At 38.0% G+C, this 27,378-nt stretch overlaps 1 protein-coding gene across 5 annotated transcripts in view; it reads left to right on the forward strand.

Annotated features, from left to right (window-relative positions):
- The window catches only part of LOC131218904 (calcium-transporting ATPase 3, endoplasmic reticulum-type), a 185,127-nt gene extending 164,969 nt beyond the window's left edge, over positions 1–20,158 (forward strand). Inside the window, exons 25-34 of one of the 5 annotated variants that reach the window (XM_058213782.1) lie at positions 303–353; positions 498–629; positions 1,052–1,153; positions 5,224–5,278; positions 13,475–13,560; positions 14,965–15,113; positions 17,175–17,249; positions 17,395–17,448; positions 18,010–18,058; positions 19,629–20,158. In XM_058213782.1, coding sequence (XP_058069765.1) covers positions 303–353; positions 498–629; positions 1,052–1,153; positions 5,224–5,278; positions 13,475–13,560; positions 14,965–15,113; positions 17,175–17,249; positions 17,395–17,448; positions 18,010–18,016 — 711 coding nt within the window. In that variant the 3' untranslated portion in view covers positions 18,017–18,058; positions 19,629–20,158. Of the gene's footprint in view, positions 1–302; positions 354–497; positions 630–1,051; positions 1,154–5,223; positions 5,279–13,474; positions 13,561–14,964; positions 15,114–17,174; positions 17,281–17,394; positions 17,449–18,009; positions 18,059–19,628 lie in introns of those variants that run through there. The other 4 variants (XM_058213781.1, XR_009157918.1, XR_009157917.1 and 1 more) reach the window with 4 other exon arrangements.
- The last annotated feature ends 7,220 nt before the right edge of the window (positions 20,159–27,378 follow it).

The following is a 27,378-nucleotide window of genomic DNA, read 5'->3' on the forward strand; positions in this document are numbered from 1 at the left end:
AATTGTATTATTTATTTATTTATTTAGTTTGTTTGAGAATTGTCTAGTGCACCATTGTACTGGATGGGTTTTCCCCCTCCCTTTAATGCGATCTTTGTATTGTGGGTTTATTTGTAATTTCTTGGAAACCAATCATTATTGTGGTGTCATAGCTGCTTCTCTAGATTTGGTCTGATTTTTGTCTGTTGGATATTTACACAGTACTTGAAACGCTTAGGAAGTAGCTATGGAAGCAATGTTTTCTTTATTTTGAATTTAAAATATAGTGATGGCACACTTGAAATAATCTGTATGTTTTCCAGAGTGCTTCAGATATGGTATTGGCTGATGACAATTTTGCTTCAATTGTTGTGGTGAGTCTGTTTCTCTCTATTGCAGTTTAGGATGCATTTTTTGCTTCTTAATAAGCTTCTGTCATAAAATCTTTTCGTAGGATAAAGTCATCTTCCTCTTAATGTATTGTAAAGAAGGGCCTTTATGATGTTAGTTCTGAACAGGCTGTTGCAGAGGGAAGGGCTATATACAATAACACAAAGCAGTTTATCAGATATATGATCTCTTCCAATATTGGAGAAGTTGTTTGCATTTTTGTTGCGGCTGTGCTTGGCATGCCTGAAACTTTAGTTCCTGTAAGTTCATTACTTGGGACCTATTCTTTCATTAATAAGCTGGCTGTATGTTTTGGCATAATCACTAAACTTTGTATTGCAGTTGTGTGTTTGGACACCTCAATATGTAATTGTTTCATTTGGAATCATTTTGTGACTGTTATACACTTTCTCCTCATGGTCATCGAATTTGGTTTGGAATAAATAAGCCTGTTGTATTGGGAAATAAAAAGCACTGATTTTTTTTATGTCCTACCGTATAGCTACTGCTGGCTAAAACTGCACAGTTCTTAATTGGCTAGTAATGTAGCACAGTTCTTATGGCTGGCATACGTCATATCTGCCTCCAGGCCTTGAACAAGCATTTCCATTGATCCTATTTAGGAGAAATGAGTTGTATGGACTTCCTATCAGATTAAACATTTTTTATTTTCACTTTTCAGGTGCAATTACTTTGGGTGAATTTAGTTACTGATGGATTACCTGCTACCGCTATTGGTTTCAACAAGCCAGATTCAAATGTGATGATGGCTAAGCCTCGTAAGGTATTTTCTCATATGGTTGATGCTGTTTCTCCTTGTATTGTGTACGCAAAAGTGTTAGTCTAATGCTGAATGATGCATGTATTGTGCTTATTACTTTACATGCAACTGACCAACTTTCTTTGAAATAGTCTCTGGATATTGTGGTTACTGTTTGTCTAAGCATGTTCATCAATCCATTTGTTGGTATCCATGGCTAAGCAGTGGTCTTGGCTATGATTCATGATTGTCAACTTAGTCGGCATCATTTCATCCATGTGGGCATCATTTCATCCATAGATTCTAATGGTTTGTTTTGCTTTTTGCATTGCTTTTTCTTTTCTCTTCTTTTCTTTTGTTTTTTAATAAAAGATTGGCTACTAGAGCATGAAGATGAAATTGCCTTTGATATGTAGAGATCTGAAGACATGCCAATTTTCTATGCTTGATTTCACCTCTAAATGATCCAATACATGTCTGATCCATCCAATCACAACAAGAAATTAAGATATAACAGGAGAGAGATAACAATGCAGAGTCACTCCACAAAAAGCCCCAAGGAGTCGCACCAAAGGGGTTCTAGAAGAATAACTCTAATAGGGTTTTGAATTCCATTCAGGAAGTAAGAATTCGTGTTTTTATTTAATCAAAATCATCTGTCCATATGTATGACTACACACACATAGTCTCCTACGTGTCCTATACTCCTATTTCAATCCAAAGAAGCCAATACCAAAACCCTATTTGGCTCACACTTAAACTCAACTAAAATATCTTAATTTGGAATAAGAGAATAAGCAAGCAAATTCAATGAAGAAGTCCAAATACTTGTAAAATCAAGGTAGTCAAAAACAGATATCTAACAGCCATAACGGTATTGGTGGTAACCGTTAACGGCCCCATAACGGTCGGTAAAGGAAGAAGAGGAGCAGCTTGCATTTAGGAGGGGCTGCTCATGAAGCCACTGAAGCCTGCGAACTTAAGCGTGCAAGACAGTTACAGGGTCAAAACATTTTTTTTAAGATCCTAACCGTGTTACAGCTTGTATTGTAACGGTAACAACGCTGACCGTTACTACCACCATTACTGTTATGGAATACCTTGAGTAAAAAAAATCCTTGTACACCAACTGTATGGGCTGTGTAGAACAAAATGTGCTGTATTTCATCTGTACAATTTGTATGTACCCCCCTATGTGCCCAAGAATGCTATACAGATCGGTACAAAATTCTATATCCAGCACATAAACTCTCCTAAAATATCTCAACTTGGAATAAGAGACTAACTATAAGCAAATTTAAGAAAAATGTCCAAATACCAGTAAAATGCTTGTACACCAACTATATGGGCTGTGTATGCACAACGTGTGGTGTATTTCATCTGTATCGATTTGGATGTGCCCAAGAATACTATACAGACTGGTAATTTAATCTGTGTCTAGCACATAAACTCTCCTAAAATATCTCAACTTGAAATAAGAGACTAGCTAAATAAGCAAATTTAATGAAAATGTCCAAGTTACATTACAGTCGTTACGTAATAATAACGATGGTCACCGAGCCCATTACGGCCTGTTACAGGGCTGATACTGTTTCTTTCAAAAAATTAAAATTAAAAAAAAAAAGAAAAAAAAAGAAAAAAAAAAAGTGGCTGTAATGATCATTACAGCCCATATCATAACAGTAACGATGATGGCCATTATTGAATACCTAGCAAATACTAGTAAATTGCTGTACACCAACTGTATGAGCTGTGTATGCACAACATATGATATATTTCTTCTGTACAATTTATATGTGCCCAAGAATACTGTACAGATTGGTACATAAATTTATATGTAGCCAATGTTTGAAGCATTGGTATTGCTACAAGTTTCGATGGCCAGGGATACAGAAACAATATCGATATCATCGATAATATCACTGATAACCAGAAATGTGGGGAAACATGGGGAAAATGGTGGAATTTTCAGTAAAACTTCAGGAGATGCTAAAATACACATTTGCATATTTATGAATAAAAAAATTTGCAAAAAGAACATACATAATAAATTTCCATTTAATGGGGGCCTAAAAGCATGTGCTGTCATAAGAAATCAGTCCAACCATCCTATTCATCCCCATCTAGCTATCCAAACATCCATCGATATTTCAAAATATCGACAACACAAGATATTTCACCAAGAAATCATCAACACTAGAAAGGAAACAAAAATTGTGGTCTTGATATTGTGCATGTTGCAATCACAAAAATATTGAGATATTATCAATATTATCATCGACAAATTGAACATTACATACAACCATATGGCCATAAAAAATTTTGAAATGAAATTTTTTTTAATAGACGGATTTTTTGTGACATTGATACATTGGTGATATTATCAAAATATCGTCAATACACTTATGATACAAGCAACACCTGGAATTTACACAGTTGAAAATATTGACGATACATTGGAGATATCGATACATCGGTAATACAAGCAACACCTGGAATTTACACAGTTGAAAACATTGGCGATATCGATACATTGGCGATACTTCATGGTACATTGTTGATACCTGGAATTTCTGATACTACCAGTGTTATTGGTATCACTACCAGTGGGGTCCTTACTCATGCCTTGGTGGTAGACTTACAAGAGTTTCAACACGAGGTCATGGGTTCAAGTACCCATTGCGGTGAAATCCCACTATGGTGGCGTGAGTGTGCGAGTGTGTTTTAATAGATTTATAGTGAACTTCTTTTACTTTCTTAATAATAATAATAATATATATATATATATATATATTTAAAAAGGTATGAAAGAGTGATATTTAATGTGGATCCATACCTATACTATCTCCCAATGTGTCCTAAATGGGTAGCCTAAGTAGGAAAATCATTGAGTATGTTGTTATTATTATTATCATCATTGTTATTGTTATTGTCAGTGTTGTTGTACTCCATGCTACTACTACTGCTAAGAATCCATGGCAGGAAATTACCGGCAAAGAAATACAATGAGTGGAATTGATCAAGAGTGGAGGAGAATTTGGTTTTAAATTCTTCAATTTTTGCCGAAGAGGAGAGGGGAGAAGGATTTCAGATGCTCCAAAAAAGGGCAAGACGGACTAGCTAGTTGTTATCAAGTAGCCCAGCTAGTAGAACAAAATAATTGTACGAATATATACTTACAAACTATCAGTGAACAAACCAATAGAATTGAAACTCTTATAAGGCAAACAAAACCTATGGCGGCTGCAGCAGCTATGGCCGCCACCGCCACTGCTGCTTGTTCATGTTGTTGTTCTTCGTTATTGTTATTATTAGCATAAGCCTCTCTTGGTATGAAAGATCATTCCAACAGGTTAAAAAATACCCATCAATGGTATCATCAAAAAAAAAAAAAATCATGATGAAGAAAAAACTCAAATCTCGTTATTAACTGGTCATTGGGGTGAAACCCCTAACACTTGCGCGCACGCACACAAGGAAAAAAAATGAAAAGGGACTAAACTCCCATTATGCTGAAAGAGATAATATTCACATTTCACATCTTAGTAGATCTAGGGTCTAGGTTTTATGTTTGGATGATGTTCCCTTTTTATGTTTAAGCTTCTAGACTTTGGATTTGGGGTTATAGATCCAAAGCTCAGAGTATGAGATATCATGTACAGGGTTCAAGGTTTGGGATTGGAGGTAGGGACAGGGTTCTAGGTCATACTGTTGTATTTCAGATCCTGAAGTTTTGACAATGCTGGAGATTTTTCCTCTCGGATCTTATTGCAAAGACCAAGGATGATCAGAGATCTCCAATTCCTAAACAAATATGTTGGTGTGCTAGGTCAAGTTGTCCTACTCTAATCATTTGAAAGAAACGATGAAGTGAAATGCAGACATGTTTGGGCGCACTGGCTCATTGTATTAAAAGTAAATCGATAATCACCATAATAGATAATACCCTTAAGTGAAAAGTAGCGTCTGTTTCCTTGGTGAATGTTGACCTCTCGTGCAATGTAAGAATTAATAAGAAATTAGAAACTTGCAATTTTTCTTCTTGTAAGCTTTATAATTCTGTTATTTATTTATTTATTTTGTTGAATCTGCAGATTAATGAAGCTGTGGTGACAGGGTGGTTATTTTTCCGTTATTTGGTTATTGGAGGTAATTTTAAAGGTTATTTTTATAGTGATTCCGTTATATACACTCTGGCATCTCATGGCAGGCATTGTATTCCTTGGCTTGCATCCAAATCATGCAGATTCCCCCAGCACTTTATTTATTTTAAGCTAGATTTACAACGACCTTTCAAAATTGATTAATTTGTTCTACGTGCATGCATGGCTTTTTTCTTTTCTTTTCTTTTCCCTTTTTTTTGGGACTTGCGTCATCTAGGCTTTTCACCTTAGTAAAAGTTAGAAGTCTCCTGCACCAGTGGCAGCCAGAGACAAGATAGGATTCACCATTTGAATCTTATCCACTTATTTGAGAATTTTGTTAGCTGTCTCATAGGTCTTTTAGTTTTTACACATCTCGTTTCCCACTTTTTCTTTAAACATCATTTGCTTAAGCTTGGTCTCTCGTCGGATCTCCATATCATCTTTAGAATTTACAATGTCAACTGAGCCGTTTTTGCAAACATTCAGGGATGAGTTATCTCATATTCTCAATTATCACTAATTAATATCTGGAAATATAATGAAATCACACTCAATGTTACTTGGATCACTGGTCACTCCAGTATGAGAAGAGGTAAACACCTCCAAAAAAATTTATGAAAATCCCAGAAAAAAATCACCATAGATCCTCTAAAATCACCCTCTTCAAGATCCCATTACCCATAGCTTTCCCATTCAAATGACCGCCAAGTCATACACCACCGATGTTGAAGGAGAGAGAGAGAGAGAGAGAGAGAGAGAGAGAGAGAGAGAGAGTTTAGGGCGAGTTGGTCCGAGTCACCGAATCTATAAACAATGCTTTGACTTCTAATTGTTAAAGCATTTGGGAAATAAAAATTGTTTGGTCGATTATCAAGTTTTATCGTAATGGATTTTGTAACTTTTGTTACATACCTTATTTTCAATCAAACCTCAAGAGAATCGCCACAGTTTTAATTAAAATATCCATGATTAAATCACAATCACAATGATCATGTATTCAATTAACAGCTTACTGTGATAGGCAATTATATGCATGTAATATCAACTTAATCCAAGAACAAAATTTGGTATGGTTGGCGGTGTGGGTGAAGGGTGTAAGAGGTGAGCTATCCTGCCCTACTTATTTCACTGGTAGTGCCCCCAAAGTGTATGAGATATGTCATTTAATTGTGCAAAAATCACCAATTTTTATGTTTAATATGTGCCTAATTTGTTGAAAATCAACAAAAAAAATAAATAAATAAATAACGTAAAATTTTAGGAAAAATCAACTAGATAATACCAATCAAACATAAGTTAGGTATGATTTGGTGGATTAGAGCCTCTTACGCTAAAATACAACAAAACAAAGAAGACAATGGTGGTTTACCCCTTTTCCGATTTTCCTTGAAACAATCCACTTTGCTTTTATTGTCGATTGCCACTCAAATATTGTGTTGTTCTCCTAACCAATGTTTACTGTATCAGTATCGTGTTACGTATTACACCCTTGGGATACAGATACATATCGGTTATCGCATGGAATATATCATTTGTATCGAGAAATTTATCACACTTCTTGGGAAACATGGGGAAACATTGGGAAATTGGCCGAATTTTTCAATGAAACTTCAGGGATTGTTAAAACGTACATTAATACACACTTTTAAATCATAACATCACAAAAAATAAGTGCACATAATAGGTTTCCTTTGTATAGGGTCCTAAACTATGTGTTGTTTAACTGAACTGATGCAAATAGATTCAAAGTCTACTCATATAATTTATAAATGTAAGAAGACATGTATGGAAACACAAACAATACATTCAAAAGAAAAAGAAGCATAAAACGACGGTACTCTGCGTAGGTCATAGTAGAATGGTACCAGTGAAGATACTCTTTGACATAACGTCGGTATTCATCATCTCTAAACTGAATCAATACGTCCATCCCTAGGTACTGCTTAATCGTCACAATCTAAGGCTAATATGGATTTGAGGTGGACACATGTAGCTCCTAAGTGCCATACTGTTGGCCATATTTATATTGCTGCTTATATCCTTGCCCATATGCAAAAGTGAACTCCTGGCCATAGTCGAAAAATGATGTGTTGTAACTGCTAGAATCGCTCACCGCATATCGATTAGGTCAATATCCATATTCATACTATAACACAGAACTCGAGCTACTCTCCTATGCCTCTAATCCATATCCATACCGTGGCATAGAACTCAAGCTACCATCCCTCATCTGTGATCCACAACTGGAGCCACCTCGCCTCTCACCAACGAGCATGTCAACTCTAAATCTGTCAGCTTCTAGGTTTACTTCTTCAGCAGCTTTTTATGCGTATGTGTTTTATTAATAACAACATGGGTCGTGGTTCTTCTAGGTGAGAACCATGGTCAATGCACTGAGTGGTATGATCAAAATCCCTTTCCTTAGTGAACGGACTAAAAGGCCTCTGAGACTGACTTCGGGATGAGTTTCACCGTCGCTGTTGCTGCCACCACCATTGTCACTACTATCATCGGAGTCACCATCACCCTCATCATCAACCGCATCTCTCTGTCTCACTTTCAGTGTTGGATAAAAGTCTCGCCACCATGTGTCCCATGTGATAGTGATTGTCACGGGCTGCTCTCTGGACTCCTCATCAATTGGTCAATAGCTTCGTCAGGAGATCTTGCTTGTTATACATAAGCGTCAATATCAATCCCCTACAATGCTGCCTCCTCTGCTACATGCAGCTCTAGTCGCCCATTGGAAGTGTCCAAATCATCTGACCTAACTCAATCGTAAAGTGGGCCCTCTATATCATCTTCGGCATATGCGTGTTGACTGATCGTCATCAAGTCCAATAGGTCCTGTGCTTTTCTTCTCTCTTTCGTGCGTAACAGCCTCTCTCAGAGCATCATGTTGTAGTAGCAATACATTAGCAATTCATTAGCTTTTGAAGCCTTTTATAGTTCAATCAGTTGTGCTTATTTGTGTGAATGAAAGAGAAGGTGCTCCAATTTCTTTCACAGGGTGAGTAGGACACCGTCTGTGAGAGCACACGGACAGTCAACCACTGCAAAGTCTCGCAATCACTCCAATACCTGGCCTGCCATTTGCCTACAAAATAGATAATTTTCTCCTTAGTTTCACATTTACTACTAAAATATGAAAACTAACTTTTAAGTTGTAAGAGGTAACTAATGCAGTAACTCACATGCCATCATTTAACCCATCGCCCTTACTGCGGCCTTGCACCCAAACATTCTCATAGCATCATGGAATTTAACAATTTGTTGATGTCATTTAGCATTAACTGTGAGTATAAAAGTTTTGATGAAGTGGGAGAAAAGGTAAGTGTAGAACATGTTTGCCTTGTTACGAAAGTTTCCTTTCCCCGAACAATGTGGGAATAGCTTATCATACACCTCATGCACAACCCTCTTCAAGGTATTGCCTTCAATCTTCATAAAGTCCCTGACTGTAGTGGTACTTAGGATTCAAGAAATACACTGAAACCCAATATGGTGCAAATATTTACATATCAGTACAGTAAAATTGCCATACATGCTAGCTATGTGAAGTAGTAAAGTACTGAAGCATATAGGCGATAAAAAATAAATCACTTAACCACTTACCAGCCTAATGAAATGGGTGCGAAAGGTTCCTTTCCCAATAGTCATCAATTATTGCATGCACCGATTTATATGCTTTGGGGTCTTTAGCCTAGATTGCATTTTTCGTTAACTACATGGACACATACAAGGATCACATTGATAGATATATCTCATTATCTACCATCCTCAGCACTACATATATGGGCTCCAGAACACCCACCACACCGCACAAGCATTCTCCGAATGCGCTGATCAATACAAGCTCGTCAATTCTCCAAGCTAATCTCTTGATACTTTTATTCCAATTCGTGTACTCCATAGTTGAAAAGCTCTCATAGCCCATGCTTGTGTTTTAAGAGGCGCTATTTAGGGCATTATAATATGTGGCGAACCGCATCGCCTCTGACCACACTATATCCTCACCACACCTTGCGCACATCTCAGATAGTAAACAGGTGTGGTTGTAGATAAAGGTTGTGATCAATCATGCATCAATAATAACGACATTTACTAAAAGCTTATCGCATGTCGCCTCCAACATGAGATCTGTGCAATGGGTTGCACAGGGAGTTCAGTTCAAATGGTATTATGGTTGATGCAGGATCGATGCATGAACTGAGTAACATGTGAGATCAAATAGCCAAATTAAGATATTTATTTAAAAAAAAAAAAAAAAAAACACAAGCATCGCTATAATCATCACAAATATCATGATAATCAAAAGAAAATCATACATAATCCTAACCTAAGCTACCAACATTGTAACTTAATATCATTAATTATAAATGGAAAAAAAAACTAGGATCTAATGGATGTAAGGACATCCAATTAGCATAGGGTTATAGTCTATTTCGAAATAGGAAACTTAATACAACCTAGGGTGAAAATTAGGGTTTGGGTAATTTGGGAAAGTAGAAAATTTGGAAATTTTAGGTTTAGGGTTAGGGTTTGGATTGCGGATGGGTATGAGAAAGTTGGGTTTGGGAGAAGACGAAGATTTGAGATGAGAGTATTAAGAATCTGAAGGAAATACCTGGATAGGGAAGAAAAAAGAAGACAGTGTGGGAATAGATGGAGACCTCGCACCTCCATTGATGAAAACTAACCTCACACCGATCTTCCTTCCAAATCGCATGGAAGTATCTTCGCATGAAGATGGGAGAAGAAAGCAAGAGCTTTTCTCTTTTTTTTTTAATCACGAAATTCAATGGGAGAGGTTACACGCCCCTCTTTTTATAGATCCAAGAAGTTTCAAAAATTACAAAAATTCCCGTCTTGTAAACTTTAACAAAAATATCTAGTCTAAATAAAATCAATTAAAACACTCATAATGTGTCCAAATATAAAATAATCAAAAACTAAAATCTAAAATATGATAAAGTCTAAAACTGATGTGCACGATCAACGATCAATGGCCCGATCATGTGATCCATGCGATCCGATGGCCTGATCGATGCGTCCCTCCGATCCAACGGTCTGGATCACTCCATAAAGCAGCCCATGTGCATCTTCCCAGTGTAGGGTCTTCTCGATGCTCGCACATGCATATGGGTCTTCAGCACGATCACGGGTACTCGCCTAGCCACAGGGAAATCGACGCGGCCCGCTTCCTCCTCTGATACGTACGTAAGGGTGTAGGTGACGTGATGTCCTCATCAATGATACTTCTTCATTATATCGTTCCATGCCTTCACAATTTTGCTCCCAATGTCTGTAACAAACTGCACAGTGTTCTTTCCAACATCTTTCATGTCATCGTGCATCAGTCCATAGATGTAATCTGCATTTTATTTTTTTTATCTTATCACTGTCATTTATGGACTTTAAGAACATCTTATGTCCCCTACAGTAGCCATAAAATTTATGATTGACATTAATGGAAGGGCATTTTCACACTAGGCTCAAGTGCGGTAGCCTGTGAGATGTGGGGACACACTCGGGGTGGGCAACCCGTGTGAGACGGTACCCATGTGATGTGGGGCCCACAAGGGGAGTTCAGCCAAGGTCCTAACCTATGCGATGTGGGGCATGGGCTATGAGATGAAATGATTAATTCGCCATGCTCTATCAGTTCAAGCTTTTAAAGCAAGTGGTTAGTTGTCCTACATCAAAGTAGTATTATAGCGGGAGGTCTTGTGTTTGAGACTCCTCACCAGGAGTGATTAATGCAGGGGCATTTTCACACCAGGCTCGAGTGGGGTAGCCTGTGGGATGTGGGGACCATGGTGTGTCGTAAAGGCCATTACATATAAAGGTAACGGTGGCAACCGTTATACGTTACAGGGTCGTAACGGCTGTAACAATCATTATGGAAAAAAATGGTGCGTAATTGCCGTTAACGTCAGACTACATATACTATAAAGGCCATAATAGCCCCGTAATGGTCTATTACAAGACATGCAGGTTTTTCATACTTTTTAATCAACATCATAGGGCAGATAAACGTTTTTCGAGGGTTTTTTCAATAAATTAAAAAAAATAAAAAAAGAGACCTTAATGGCCGTTACGGGGCCGTAATAACTATTATGCCCCGTATCGTAAAGCTAACGATGGTGGCCGTTACGGCCACCGTTACTGTTACGGAACACCTTAGCAGGGACACACTCGAGGTGGGTGGCCTGTGTGAGGCGGGTGGCTCGTGTGAGGCAGGCCCCACCCATGTGATGTGGGGCCCACGAGGGGGGTTCGGCCTAGGTCCTAACTCATGCAATGTGGGCCCTGGTCTATGAGATAAAGGGATTAATTCGCCATGCTCTATCAGTTCAAGCTTTTAGAGCAAGTGGTTAATTGTCCTGCATCAGACATTCTTATCGGTCTAATCCACCCGTCATATCACGGTGCGGTCGTCCTTCACTCATGACTGACGATACCCGTCCAATAACGTCGCATCTCTACGTACTCATATAAAATTTTCTCCATTATCTCACGGGGCATAGGTAGCACCACACCCTCACCTCCACACTACACTGATTATATTCTTCAAATGCTGGCTCACTGCCACATTTGTGGGAATGTGATCATAAATAAAAGCTTTGCAATAAATTTCCTCACATCCCCTCCACCAAACATTTCCTTCAGTTTCCTTTGTGTGCCTCTCGTCTCACTATACATCCTCGGATCTAAAGGTACATCTGGTGCCCGCATGCTACTATTGCAATCCATACCCCATATCCTCCCCTCCTCGGATCTAAAAGTACATCTAGTACATCTTGAAATAAGTGGTTTTAAGTTACCTCTATGTTTGAAATGAAGAAAAGGAGATGAGAAAATTAAAAAATAAATGGAAAGTATTCCTTGTATACATTGCAAATCCATAAACGATTTGCACACAAATATTCATTGTATGCATTTCAACCCATGACCAATATGGGGCGGGTGTATTGGTACCAATACGCTCCATATCTGCCAATACGGTCACCAAAGGTTGTACCATTTCACCCCCATTTTGGGTACTAGCATTGGCTGATATGGATACGACACACTCACATCAGCTAATATGACACGATATTCAAGACCATGTCAAACCCTCATCCATGCAAAGAAATTCCTTAAACTCGGAGAAAAGAACATCTGTGAGGAAATCCCTCATAGTGAGCCACACATTAAGATAATAGGATACAGGACTATTTAATAGCTCAAATGATGGAAACAGAGACAACTAAAGAAGTGAACATCTGGGGAACCCGGGCCCTTCTGGGGGTGGCGGCGTGGGCAAGAACAGTGATGGTGAGTTTCTGTTTGCTTTCACTTCCGGTTACTGTTTCGGTTCCAACTCTCAGGCCGAGATCAGTGCCATTTGGGAGGGCCTCTCCCTCTGTGTGGATCTAGGTTGCACCAAAGTAGAGATTGAAAGTGACTCCAAAGCGATTGTGGATATCCTTTAGAGGACCTCGTCTCTCCCATGGGCCTTGAGCTACTAGTGGTCCAGGATTCTGAGGATATCGGCTGACTTGGAAATCTTCATCTCCCACATCCACAGAGAAGCGAATGCGGTTGCAGATGATTTAGCCAGAAGGGGCAGCGCTTCTCAGTCCCGGATCATCTTCAATTCACCTAGGGACCCGCCGCAGATTACCAAAGGGCTCATTTTCCTCGACAGGGTGGGATTGGGCAACCTTAGGGAGCACTAGTTTCAGATTTCTTTTTGTTCTTACGATAGGCGGACCCCACCCCTTTTTGTAGTTAGGTCTGCCCGAAGCTCGTGTAAAATTCCATCTATCAATCAAAAAAGCTTATATTAAAAATAAAAAAAATAAAATTAAAAAAAAATAAAAAAGAAAAAGAAAAAAAAAAAAAGAAAAACCCATCTTGGTTCTAGGCTGAAGCCTTACCTGGGTCTACCAGCCGTGTAGCCTGAGCTTTTTGTAAGGTGTCCATGTGAACTATTCATTTTGGTATAACCTTTCTAAGCCAATCACCTTGCATGGTGGGTTCAATCTTCAGATTCAGCTTGTATGATCATGTCTACACTCTCTATAAACCATGTTTGTATTATATCACCATTTAAATGTTTCCTAAAGTCAGCCATATCTGCATCACTAAATATATGTTGTTGAAATTTTCTACTAAAGATTAGGTACCTTACCTTCTTATTTGGTTGTTGCAGCATATGTTGGTCTTGCGACTATCGTTGGGTACATATGGTGGTTTGTTTATTCTAATAATGGTCCCAAATTACCATATTATGATTTGGTAAGCTGCTACTTTCCCATGTACTTGGTTTCTCTACTAATAGTGGAGTAAGAAATTGTTAATTTTAATGAATATAGATTCATGAGGTATTATACAATGCTCAGTCTGTGTTTTTAGAGTGTGCTGGGGTTTTCAGTTTGTACAAAGCTGGGCTTGTTGTTAACGATCCTAACCATTGGTATGCTAGATGCCAAGCAAGGAAATACCAAAAAATTTATAATAATAATAATAAAGGGAAAGAAAAGAAAAGAGTGGAAATTAAATAGATAGACTATTCATTATGGGGATTGGGTCCATGGACTGCACACTGATTTCAACGCCTTGGATCATTGGACCATGAAACCCCCTGGTATGAACTAAAAACTGCAGCACTGTACAGAACCCTCAGTCTAAGCATTGTAAAACTGCTCTAGATATATAAAGGTCAGAAAAATGATCACCACCATCATCTAAGCCTTTCTCCTATCCATTTGAAGTAGGCTGTTAAATGCTCTAGATTGGCAAAAATTCTATTATTGGCTGCCAACCAGACATCAACCTTCCTCTTTTACCAGGTTTTGGAATTGAACATGGCAGAGCCTCACAAATGATTCAAAACTAAAAGAATGTCAGTGTATTATTATTGGGCATGACTCACATAGGCTAGTGGGCATTAAATATATGATCAAAGAAAGGAAAGATGGTAGGTAGAAGCAGATGACTATGAAATCATAACGTAGTAGAGAGAGCATTTAACCTGTTTTCACTGTTGTTTTCTGTATGGATGGAGGGTCTGAATTTGAATCCCAAACAATTGGGATTTCTCTTCACTCATTCCAATATTGGTGGGGCACTCATTAGTACTATATGAGTGGATGAAGGATGTTGATTTCATGACCAATAAAAAGAAAGAATGTTATAGGCATTTCTCATTGGAGCGGTGTTGAGCAAATCATTCACTAATAACCAGTAAAGCTAACCATGGATAGGAACTGAAAACGCACATGGCGTTGAGCCTGTTTGGATGTTACCAATATATGACAAAATTTATGCATGCAGGAATATGGACTGTTGTAGGTCAGGTTTTAAAAGCTTGAGACTATTGATACTTGAACTGGTTACAAGTTGGTGCAACTTGGTCAAGTCAAATGTCTTTTTGACCACAACTGTTTTGAGTTTGTGGTGCATGTCAAGACATTCTCAAACAAGTCTTCTCGTGTCTTTTTTTTTAGTTCTCAACCAAATGTTGTGTGTTGTTGATCGGGAATTTTTATTTTTCTTGGTTGGGCTTTTATGAGATTCAATCAAAACTGATTTATAGGCAAACTTGACTCAACTGTGTCAATGGCTGTGTTTGTTCCCTGAGTAGCTACTTCAATTGATTTGAGCTTACGAACAGTTATTTTTCCCTTTTGTTGATCACAGGTTAACTTTGATACTTGTTCAACTAGAGAAACAACATATCCGTGCAGTATATTTGGTGATCGGCATCCGTCAACTGTATCAATGACAGTGCTTGTTGTTGTTGAGATGTTTAATGCATTAAATAATCTCAGTGAAAATCAATCACTTTTGTAAGTGAAAATCAATCCCTTGTAGTTTCATGATGCTTCTTTATGATTTTTAATCCTTTTATTCAAGAGACTATTTGATTTTTTTATTTTAATTTTTTGGTGAAGAGATGTAAATAAACTATATTGGTTCCATTCATGTCTTCAGGGTTAGTCCCCATGTCCCTCATCTTTAAAAATAAAAAAGGCGTGTCCCTCCTTCATGATGTTGCTCTAGTACCTTTTCCTTGCTTTCAATTATTCTTCATCTGCATTATTTGACATTCTCTCCAACATGTAACATCTATGCTACACATTTGTGCATGCACTTGCATATGCACGTCTGGTTGTGTGGAAGTTGTCCATGCAAACATTATTTCATAGGTGTGTCTCTATGATGCAGGACATGAAATTCAAATATGATGTGCAAGAATTCAGGCTTAAGATCACATTAGTTCAAAAACAACTACACTAATTCCATATCCCACATGAAAGTCCAAACATTTAATTAAGGGGAATCTATACGGGTCCAGGCCTATACAGGCTAGGGCTAGAACAATAAAAATTATAAGCCAAACGATACTCAAAGGGAAATAGAATTCAGCCACACATGCACAGTAATCAGCCCCTAATCCAAGGGATTCCCCAATTTCAATTCGAGGAACCCTAGGATGAGAAAAAAAGGCGAAACAAATTATAGATAATGCAAACTAGGATTAGGGTTAGGAAACTAGGTAAGAAAAAAGGAAAAGAGAAGGAAATCCTGAACCTAGAACAAATCCCGCGTGCGGGCAGCGGGGCAGGGTACTGACGCACGTGTGCAGTAGAGGGCCGCAGAAGGAGGCCCGAATCCCAAAAGAGACTTCTTGGCCTTGGTCGGCCAGGGGGGTCTCCAAACCCTCCAAATTTGATGCCGATCCGACATACGGTTAAGGCGCGGTGCTCCGTCGAAGTTTCAGCCCTCCTGCAGAGCCAAATTTTGGAAACAGACTGTAGAAAGACAAACAGCTGCAAAACAAGTGGATTTGAGGCGACGATGATCGAAGGATGGATGAAATAAGATGGAGGGGTGGATTGGGATAAACGTGGCTTCGCACCACAGTAGTTAACCCTTCGAAAAGGGAGGGCTTTGCACCCACTTTAATATTAGCTCTTCGAAAAGGGAAGGCTTCGCACCCACTTTAATTTTTCGACAACTTAAAAACTCAGAGAGCAGAAAAACCACACAAGAATTTTTATTCAACTTCAATCAATTCAAAAGAACTACAAAGGATACCTATTTATAGGGAAAACCCTATACCCCTAAACTCGCGCCATGTACGCAACCTATTACTTGGCGATGAAGTAAACTAAAATAAAAATCAAACAAAGAAATCTAAAGCGTTCATGATGTTCTAAATAAGCAAAACCTAAAATATGAACTTAATCCGACTAGTGGGCCCCGATCATGAGATCCCATGATGGGCTTTATTTGATTATCGTCAAAACTCCGTCTTCTAGCTAGGGGGCCCTCCCTGGACGTCGCCATCGAACCAGATCAAAGGTGGGGCCCTCCTTCTTCGTGCGTATGTGGGGGGGGGGGGGGCGCGGGCGTCTGATGTCCCCATCACTCTGTTTATGAATATTCTGTGAAACTTACATTGAGCCAGGTAACCTGATGTGAATGCCTCAATGGTGTATTACCGTCTTCAGTTATGGATGCGTGAAATGAAAACACTGTTTGTTAGTTAGTTTGTTTTTAAATGGTATCACCATTGCACATGGACATGCCAGCACTTCCTGTAAAATTCCACATGGAGTGAATAAGGCCTTTTCAAATCTGCAACATAAGCTGATAATATGTATTTTATGGCTATATCAGATTCCATCATCATTTACTGTGCTAAGCTAGGTATTTGGTGTGCATCATCTTTGTTACAATTCCTTTTCTCCGTGGAAAGTGGACTTACCTTGTATCGATTATTCAGTCACTGTTCATGTTATAAACCCTAGCATCATGTGGTTTAATGACTCTTCTAATGAATGTTCATGCAACCTAGTAAATTTGCATCTTAATGGTGGATGTATAACGTTCTCTATTTTCAGTACAATTCCACCCTGGAGTAATTTATGGCTTCTCGCATCAATTGTCCTCACTATGATTCTTCATATGCTAATCTTGTATGTGGAACCTCTTTCCATACTTTTCTCTGTGAGTAATTTTTTCCTCTTTCATTCATCTATTCTTCTTTCTACTTAGTTTACACTGAGATTTTTTGTCTTTTTGAAGAAAACTCATTTGAAAGTTTACTATGCTGTGTTGCAGGTTACTCCATTGTCTTGGGCAGAGTGGCTTGTTGTTCTTTATCTTTCTTTTCCTGTCAGTAATTTTTTCTTTGCAACTCTTAATTCAATGAACTTAATACTTGCTTGCTTATTGGCTGATCTTAGTGATTAAAAGTAACATGCTGTTTTAAGCTTTTAGTTATTTTTATTGACAAATTTTAGAGTTTTCCTTTATTCACTGCTAAGAAGCAAATTCTAAGGTGCATATCCTGGCTAAAGAGGGGTGGTTATGGATGACTTCTGATCTCAGCTGCCAATGTCGTAACCATCTAGCTATTTGCTCTTCAATCTTCATTTTTAATTAAATCTTTTAGTTATCAGATCGAAAATAACTATATTCGAATATGATTTCCTGTCGAAAAGGAAACATGGGCTGAAATCTAATTGGAGGGTATGGTGGAATTCAAATCTCTAAAGCTTAGCATGTTGCAAATCCTCTCTATTGTTTTCTAGTAGTTCACATGATGAACTTCAATTTGCTGAGGACCTTAACCATCATGACATATCTTTTTCCAAAGCTACATGCTTCCATTTGAAGTTTATCAGTTTGAAATTTCTAAACTTGGTGCTTAAAAGTAATGCATGTCCTGTGTAGGTTATAATAATTGACGAGGTACTGAAATTCTTCTCAAGAAATTCTAGAGGTAATGTCTCTTTTAAATTACTTACTGCCTCCTAATTACTTGTTTCTTTTTCCAATACAAAAATCGACAACTTTATTGAATCTTTGTCAAGGATGAGCTCCTTAATTGCATTATTCATTTCTTTTTCTTGCATATTTTGAAGCAATACATGTCAAAATCAACTCCGAACCAGTAATTGATTGGTCTCATTGGTGTATATACATTATCACATTTGCATAAACTAAAGAATATTTTTGCAACAATTATGGGGGAGGGAATCATATGATCACCAAACTGAGGGTATGTACTGTATCTTTGGGCCTTGTGTTTGTACGAGTGGGGTCCATGGCTCGCGATCCAGGCCGTTGATCTGATGGACCATTACTCGTAATCTCTTGGACTGGAAGATCCTAGCCATCCAATCTTTTGGCCTTCTCTTTGTTTGGATGGTGTATTATTTTCTTAAATCATCTGTTCGCAAGCCTCGTACATGATCTGAAAAGTTTATCTGGCCCAACATTAGAAATAATGGATAATGGTGTGGGCACAAATTCTGGTCATCATACTCATCCTCAGCTGCTGAAACCATATCATGTAAGGGCAACAATACAAAAGATCCATGTCCTTCATGCACAAGCACTTTCTAAAGGAGAAAAGGTCTTCTGAACATGATGTGGAAAACATGGTGACAAATCTCGTTCTTGGCAATTTCCCAGCCTGGAAAATTTTAAGGGAATTTTCAAATTTTAAGGTTTTTCTCAGGATATTATCACAAAAATTTAACTGAAATTAAAAATATTTACAAATATTTATTGTAAATTATGAATACATATAAAATTTAAATATGGGTTTTGCGAGCATCCCCACCTTCATGTGGACATTAGCAATGTCCCCACTTTGTGTTGCTTATGATTTCAAAATAGCACTTTGGTTTGATGAGTCTAACCATGTGATCTATGGCTCATGAAAAATATACAGTTAAAAAAATTGGCCTCGTTCATAGAGTTACGATCATCTGGTTGGTGTGACTCTTGCACCATGGCTTTCTCCCAATGGTACTATTGAATGAACAGTCCCAATTGGTAAATGCCTACGTATCCCACATGTAAATGAAAAGTTATGGGGACGTTGCTAACATCCCCGTGAAGGTGGGCATGCTAGCAAGCGAAGGTCTCAAATCTGGCCGGTTGGACCACTAAGTACAGTCCAACCAGAGGATAACATCCAACCCTTCCAGTAGGTTGGTCTCTCTAAGAGGATCATCAAATGCAAAAAATCACCCCTATCTACTTATCATGTGGGCCACACCATATAACAATTTCTAGCCATTAATAAATAACAAAAAATAAGTGTGGTGCACTCAATGATAATATATTTTCCTTAAATTTTTTTAGTTTATATCGAGATAAAAACACGATATTTTAAAATATGCCAAGATTTTGAAAATCTCACAATAATATTGTTTAGTGTATTTCTCGCAATATTATTGAGAAATTTTCAAAATCTTGGGGATATTTATCACGCTGTGAAGAATGACCGGTTTCCTTGTCTCTTGCATCAAAGTTATTCAGTTGCTTGTGTGGCTTTGCAGGTGCTAGGTTCAATTTCAGATTCAGGAGACCTGATTTACTACCGAAAAAAGAAGTGCGTGACAAATAAAGGTTAGAGCCTTATAAAAGCTGAAGTTCTTTTGCATGCTTGGTTAAAAATCTTACAGAAGTCGAGGTGACGCCTGATCATAATCATGAAAATGGAGATCACAAAGCCCCCATGGTTTTCGAATTACCCCATGAGGGGGACACAGAAAGTGGAACCCTTTTGGATGAATGGATATCTTGATACGGATGTAGTTTGTAAGCGAATTCAATGGTAATGGGGCAGCATATTTATTCTTCTCCTCAAATAGGGAAATAGAGCAGCCATGTTGTTCAGGGCACCCACCTGCCTCCTTTTTTTTTGGGTCCTTTTTTTCTTGTGTGTGTGTGTGTGTGTGTGTGTGTGTGTGAGATATGGAAAGGAAATTTATGAGATTGATTTTTTCCAGGCATTCCTTTGTTTTACACCTATATTGTACTTATTGTACTCATGATCAAAGAAGAAAGAAATGTTACACGTTTTCTACATCATCTGTTAATTTTGTTCCTTTCCTATCATGTATTTTAGGGGGTGGCAATGGGTCAGGCAGCCCACTCAGCTCAGCTTTGGACCCGGCTAGGGACCGGCATGTATTCCCAATCAATTTTAGGGCTGGCTTGGTTGTAGGTTATTTTAGTTGACCTGACCCAGCCCAACCCAGACTGTTTTCATGTGTACATGTTCTATTCTAACTACACTGTTCCGATAATAATCAGTTAGGCAACACATGCTTCTTGCATGTCCACCTTAGTTTTCAGGTTTCTAAATGTCTGTTTCTGTGGGCGTGTGCAGTCCGCATGATGAAGGGATGGTCTTCTTCTTCTTCTTCTTTCTTTTTTTTTAAAAAGATAATGAAGGGATGGTCGATGAATATTCATCATGGGAAGTTGGGATGCAGCCAGGTTGAGCTCATGGCCAACTATGGCTTTTAAGCTTGGGCTTGGACTTTTACTGTGATGTGCCCATGCTAGGATCGGACCTTGGGTCTTATAGTGTTGGGCCAGGTTGATAGCAATCCAGCCCATTACCACCCCTTATGCATTGTTCACAATTTTGTGGTAAGGGTATTTTTGTAATTTTTAATTGAAAGTCATTTCCGTTTCTTGTTTTTCTTTTGTTGTAGTTTTGCTTAACTAAGCGGCCCAAGAATCACAGTGGAATTGATTTTAAAAAAATGCCCAAACAAAAAATAGTATGTAATGTTTTGTACAAATTTCTAACTTGGTAGACATGGTTTGTTTATCCGGAAGGATTTTACTCTGTTTGAAAAACAATTTATTACTAGAATTAATGTTCATAATATCGGTATTGTTACCTGTATAGCTACAGAAACGTGTATTGATGTCGCCAATATCCAAAACTGTATTATGGACTGAGGGAACCATTAGAGAAACATGGGAAAAAGATGAAATTCTTCAATGAAAATTCAAGCAATGCTTGCTTTTATGGTGGAAAATGGAGGAATTTCTCAATGGTACTTAGGAGATGTCAAAATATACGTATTTGCATATTTAGGAATTAAATAATTGCTATAAATAAATAAAAAAAGACGCGTAATAATTTCATCCACCCATGCACATGCATGATCCATCCATCTATACATGCATGTATATACATATATAAATACACATGCATGCATAATCCATCCATCCATGTATACATGGATATACATTATGGTCTATCCATCCATAGGAAACAAAGTTGAGGTGCAAAAATCTATCCCCAAACTCATATCTAAAAACAAAATGGAAAGATTTTTTTCCTCTTTTGAATTTTTCTTTATTAAATTTCTGTTGAAATAGGCGCTCTCGCTGTCCCGACATCTGGAAAGTTTGAACTTACCAATACCATCAGTATCTTTGAGCTGGCAATACCAATAATATCAGCAATATTAACAATAATATTACCAATATTTAACACCATTTAGAACGTGTTTATGGATTTATCATTTAACATTTATTTTCACTTTATTTGTTAGTCTAGGATCTCTCAAAAGTGGGGCCTATCTTTAACTGCCTATTCATAAAAATTTACTGTAATATGATGATCCTAACCGTTTGAGTGGTGTTGGAAGAATGAACGACTTTTATTGATTATGATTATGAAGGTTAGATCGGTGATGTGGACCGTCCATCATGTAGGGCCTACCTATGAATGCTAATTCCTGAAGAAGAAGAAAAGTCACTTTAAGGGGTCCATATTTGATTTTCCATCTCTCTTAAGATACGCTGATATGATAATCCTAAGCATCCAATATTGAACAATCCATATTGATTACAGCCACTTATCAAACCATCAATCACGCTGCCGGACTCACCTTTGGTTTCCATCCCTCTTGATTTGATGATCCTTGCCGTCTGACAAAGGGCATTAAAAACTATACGGTCCATATTCATTATAAAGTAAATCTCTTTGGATATACAAGGTTCAACTTTTATTGTCGATCCCTCCCACAAAAATAAATAAATTAATTAATTAATTAATAATGATAATAATAATAATAATGATAATAATAATACTTTGATTGGATGATCCTAGCCATTAGATCTTTGCTCAGAAAATAGACAGTCCGTGTAATTATAATAGCGTAGCTCTAGTTATTACGTAGATTACCTATCATGTGGGGCCATGTTTGATTGCCCATCTTTAAGAGGATTGCAGTGGTGTTCAGGTTAATTGAATAAGTGGTTAAACAAGAAAGAAGAAGAAGAAGAAAAAACTTCTTTTGGTTTAATATTATTAAACCCAAAAAAGGACTCTTCTTTATTAAAATAATAATAATAACCTAGTTAAAACATTTTTCACTTTGTTTGCATTCTCAGTATGTTGTGGGGCCCACCGTGTTTGTGATTTTCATCTACACCGTCCATCTGTTTTACCAGCTCATTTTAGGACATGAGCCCAAAATTGAAGAATATACACAGCTTAAGTGGACCACACCACAGGAAATAGTGTGAATTGAAGGCCTACCATTGAAAACTTCTTGAGGGCCACAGAAGTTTTGGATCAATCTGATTTATTTTTTTTACTTTCATTGATATTATGAACAGTTTGGATAACAAATAAACATCACTGTGGGCCCTAGGAAGTTTTCAACTGTGGACATCATTCTTCCCACTGTTTCCTGTGGTGTGGTCCACTTGAGCTTTGGATATGATTCAATTTTCGGATCATGTCCTAAAATGATCTTGAAAAATGGATGGACGGCGTAGATAATACACATACATCCATGGTGGGCCCCACAGAGTTTACTCAGTATGCTTAAGCGCACTGAGTTACTCAGTTTGGCCCAGTTCTAGGGTCCAGTGATGTATGTATGCACATGTGCAAGGTCTCTCTCTCTCTCTCTCTCTCTCTCTCTCAGGCATGTTCTAAAAGCTACGTTTGGTATTTTATATAAAGGCTTTCTTCTCAATGCTCATGTACCCAATCCCTTCAACGTTTTCTTCCAGTAATGTTCGAAGCACTTTTCTTGAACATCCAAGTCATGTAATTGATGATCCATACATGAAGACCACTTTCATCAAAATTTGGAACACTTCACCATTAGGACTTTTTTTTTTTTTGGGTTAGCTTGTTAGTACACACCCATGTCAGTACACACACTCCATGTTAGCCACCCCCGCTAGGGATCGATGCCAAGACCTCAAGTGTTGAAACGAGGTATCTCCACTCAGTCTGCCAGTTGAGCTATGGATCTGGGTGTACCATTATGACTTTAATTCAGACCATTATCTATCCATTCATCACAGATAATACCAAATGAACTGTTACGATTTCATCCATGAAAGCCAAGAAAAGCACCATATAAGGAGCTAGGCTTCCAGCGCTCCCTCTGAAGTTTTCCCTCAGAACACTGAAGACGTGATGATTGTGGTGATGTAGCTCCATATGAGAGTGGGCACCTCCATAGGTGGGACAGCAATATTGGATGGCCATCTGGGCACCTCTATCAGGTTGATTTGCTTGGAAAGCACGGTTGCATGGAGTAGTTAACCACTTTTTTGTTTCTGGTATTAGTCTAACTCGGGCTGGTCTTGTAGGGTTGAGGGTCAACCGAAGCCCAACCCAAACTCAAGGAGGTATCAGTCAAGACCCGAACCAAGTATATTGAATGCTCAACCCTAACACGAATTGGATTGATTAAAGCTAGATCAGGTTGGATCCAATAAGATTAATATATAAAATCAAGCAACTAGTCAAGTTAATAGTTTCATTAAAATAATATTTATAACTATTGAAATAACACCAGCAAAATAAAGTCTTCAATCACCACTCAACCATAAATATAAAAATAATAATTTAAACAGAGAAAAATCTTAGCACGCGGTCCCTATGTTAGTTCTCTAGTCATGAAAACCTATTCTCCATGCATGAGTAGTTAGATTATAGGCCTACATGGCCTAAAGTTAGAACATAAAATTAAAGAAATAGATTTATATAAAAAAATAAAATAAAAACAACAACAACTTAGCACATGGATTCGGATTAAATTTTATCATAAAATCTTATTTTCCATACATGAACAATTTCAATTATAGACCCTACTGTTTACACCTGACCTAACACAGCCGATATCAATGAGTGAGAAGCCGCCACATGTTGGCACATTGTTACGAAAATAAAAGAGAAACATACTCGCAGTAGGAAAAATTGTAAATGCATATTTGTTAAGAACACATATCCTACCAAGAAGGCTAGGTGCTCAGAGACGTACGCACGGACAGAACCCAAAAGGCAATCATCTATCTCATGACATGTGACTAACAACTGCAAGGCATGTTCCACCCAACGTATAAAGGAAGTTTTGCGAAAGACCTACCATTGTTGGACTCTCGTATAACTAGTTATCGCATGGTATGGCTATTCTAGGACTCTACTTCATAAAGACAGATACCTTTAAAGAACATTCGAAAACCTTTAGAGAACGTCTGAGAACCTTTTAAAATACTATAAAATCGAATGTAAACAGCAGAAATTTGTCCAAAGATAGAAATATCATATTCATAGTAGCGTAGTGCCTGAAATACTTTGAATATTTTTTAACACATTACCAGAAAGATAGGTACCTAATCACGGAAGTTATGAAATCCTACACATAGTAACCACCTCTCAAAAACTATAAAAGCAGCACATAAGAAAGAGACTAGGGCCTCACGCCAATATAATAACATACAAACCTTTCAGCTCTACGTTGCATATCTCTCTTCGTTCCTCATGGACATCTATTCGAATTAGTTTTTAACTCCACTTTTCTCCACTTCTACCCAACATCATGCTGCAGTAAGTCTGGAGTCTTTAGTTTTTAGCTTAATTTTCACTAATGTCTGGTGCACCACTGTAGTACAATGGCTAGTTAGGTATAAAATCCACAACCTCGTTGTTGGATCCCTAAATTACTAAATTCTTACTTGGTAATTCTCTAGTCATGACTTGTTGACCATTTGCCACGATTGTCTAGTATTTCCCACAACTATCCCATGACCATTCATGTCCAGAGTATCATCAAGACCACGGTTGTTTTGCCAACATAAGCCGTCATTGGTAATCTCTTCTACTTATTTATTTTTCCTTTGTCGATTGTACTTTATTCTACTTTTAAATTAATAAAATTAGCAATCAAGCCATTGTGTCCAGCTTTTTTATCTTTATTGATTTTGTTTAGAAACACGATCAAAGTTATCACCATTGTAAGAAAAGTCATTATTTTCATGGCAAAAAGGATCTATTAGAAGGATTAACTCTCCCCTTCGTAAATTGTCCAATCGCTTTAACAATTGATGCCTAAATAGTCAAGCCAATCTTCACATATCTGAACCTATTCATGCTAATTCAGCGCATAGGGTGACAAGGCGTTCAGTTTGATTCGAGTCGAGTACAACTCTGGCACACCCAATAGTTAACCTATTCACACACATTTAACTGAAATTCGGTTATTCATTGCATGGGTGGCTATGTGGCCAGATTAAAAAACAACAACTACAAGTATAAGAGTCCATAGCATAGGTGATTTCAATCATGAACTCTATTTTCCATGAAGGTTGTTGTAGTCACCGCTCGCGGGCTTAACCCCCTTCCCAGCACAATCGGTCATGAGGAAAGAGGGGAGGACACTCATGCGCACACCACCATTTGGAAATAATGTGATGTGTTTTTAATTTGACCTGACTACCTTTTTTATTTTCTTAGTTGTGCAATTCCTTTAAAGGTGGCCGAGAATGGGTACATTTAGGAATTTGGAATCACCACTAGCCAAGCAGGTTTAATCGAATTCATGGTTGGCTAGAGTTCGTGGAATTTTCTTGGGGTCAAAAGATCATGAAATCTCCCAACCTAAATAAATCTAACGATGAGTCTACAACCATAACATCTGGACAACAGTCTCGGTGACAGGAGATGAAGAGGTTAGGCACTCTTTTTTGCTTGTGCAGTGTGCGGTCTTTACTCTACGGGTTATATGACTTTTAGGGGGATTTAATTATGCAACAACATTATGCATCTATCCATGCTTCGTGTAGTCCTTTAAGAGGACTTGGCAGGAAAAAATAGAATGAACTTTAGCATAACTTTGTGAGATCAAGCAACTCTAAGTAGGCGAACATAATAAAGAAAAAGGTGCAAAAAATCAAGAAAGTAAGAGTGTGAGGGATTATAATGATATATCGAGATTGTGTGAAATAGAATGTATTTCGAGCCTATCTGAGATGTGAGAACGAAAAAAGAAAATCGGATACCTTTTTTATTCAAAAGGGATGGTTAAACATCCCTGATTCTGGCCCTACTCCTAATCCAGTTGGCTTTGGTGGATTGGCTTTTTAAGAGTTAGCTTTTCGAGTCAGACAGGGCCTCGACGTTGATCAAGGATTTCTCTGAGTCCTTGAAGAAGGGGACCCAACCTGGCTTATTTCTCTAGCTTGTCATGTGCCCCTTCATCGTATGTCCTCCCTCTCAACGGCTGCTAGAGACTTGAATTTATAAAAGTATATTGTCAACTCATGGTGAGCGGATGGTGGACACTTGTCATTTTTTCATGAGAATGTATTTACATCTCTAGTTGGTAAAAAGTGGGTCAAGTATCTATCAGTGTGTGGTTGGTCGATGGCCTGCTATCTTCATTCCCTCGCTCCCTGCTACGTTTAAGAGCTTTTTTTCAATTCTTTAAGGTTTGTTTCCTAGTTAAATGCAAGTTTACAAGGTTTATGATCGCTTATTTAGGGTTGCTCACTAGCTTTAAGTGATGCCCAAGTCATACTCATCCCCTTTTGATCAATTTATAATGCTTCATTAGGTGTGTAAGTATAGTTTTATTAGTGCAAAGTATGGATGTGTTTTTATCGGGTGCAGATTATCGATTCATGTCTTTGGGTTATAGGTCTGGAATATCTTGATCAGGTCCAATAACCGAGGTTCTGATGGGCTAAGGATCTTTCCCCTTAATTTAGTTGGTCATTCGGTAGTTATCGGAGTGGCCTAAGAGGATTGTCTTTGTTACAACTGGTCAACTGCAAGTCTTGTGAGGATGCATTCATGGAGGAAGTTAGAAAACCTTGGAGGAGTCTGATTTATCTCATCATTCTTTTGAGCAACTATCTTTCAATATCTGCTCTCTATTGCTATAACCCCCCCTCCACCCTTCAGGTTTTTTTACTCCAATAGTTATCGGAGTGGCCTAATTGGTTTTGTTACAACCGGTCAACTACGAGTTG

This window comes from Magnolia sinica, chromosome 11, assembly GCF_029962835.1.
Source record: "Magnolia sinica isolate HGM2019 chromosome 11, MsV1, whole genome shotgun sequence".
Taxonomy (NCBI): domain Eukaryota; kingdom Viridiplantae; phylum Streptophyta; class Magnoliopsida; order Magnoliales; family Magnoliaceae; genus Magnolia; species Magnolia sinica.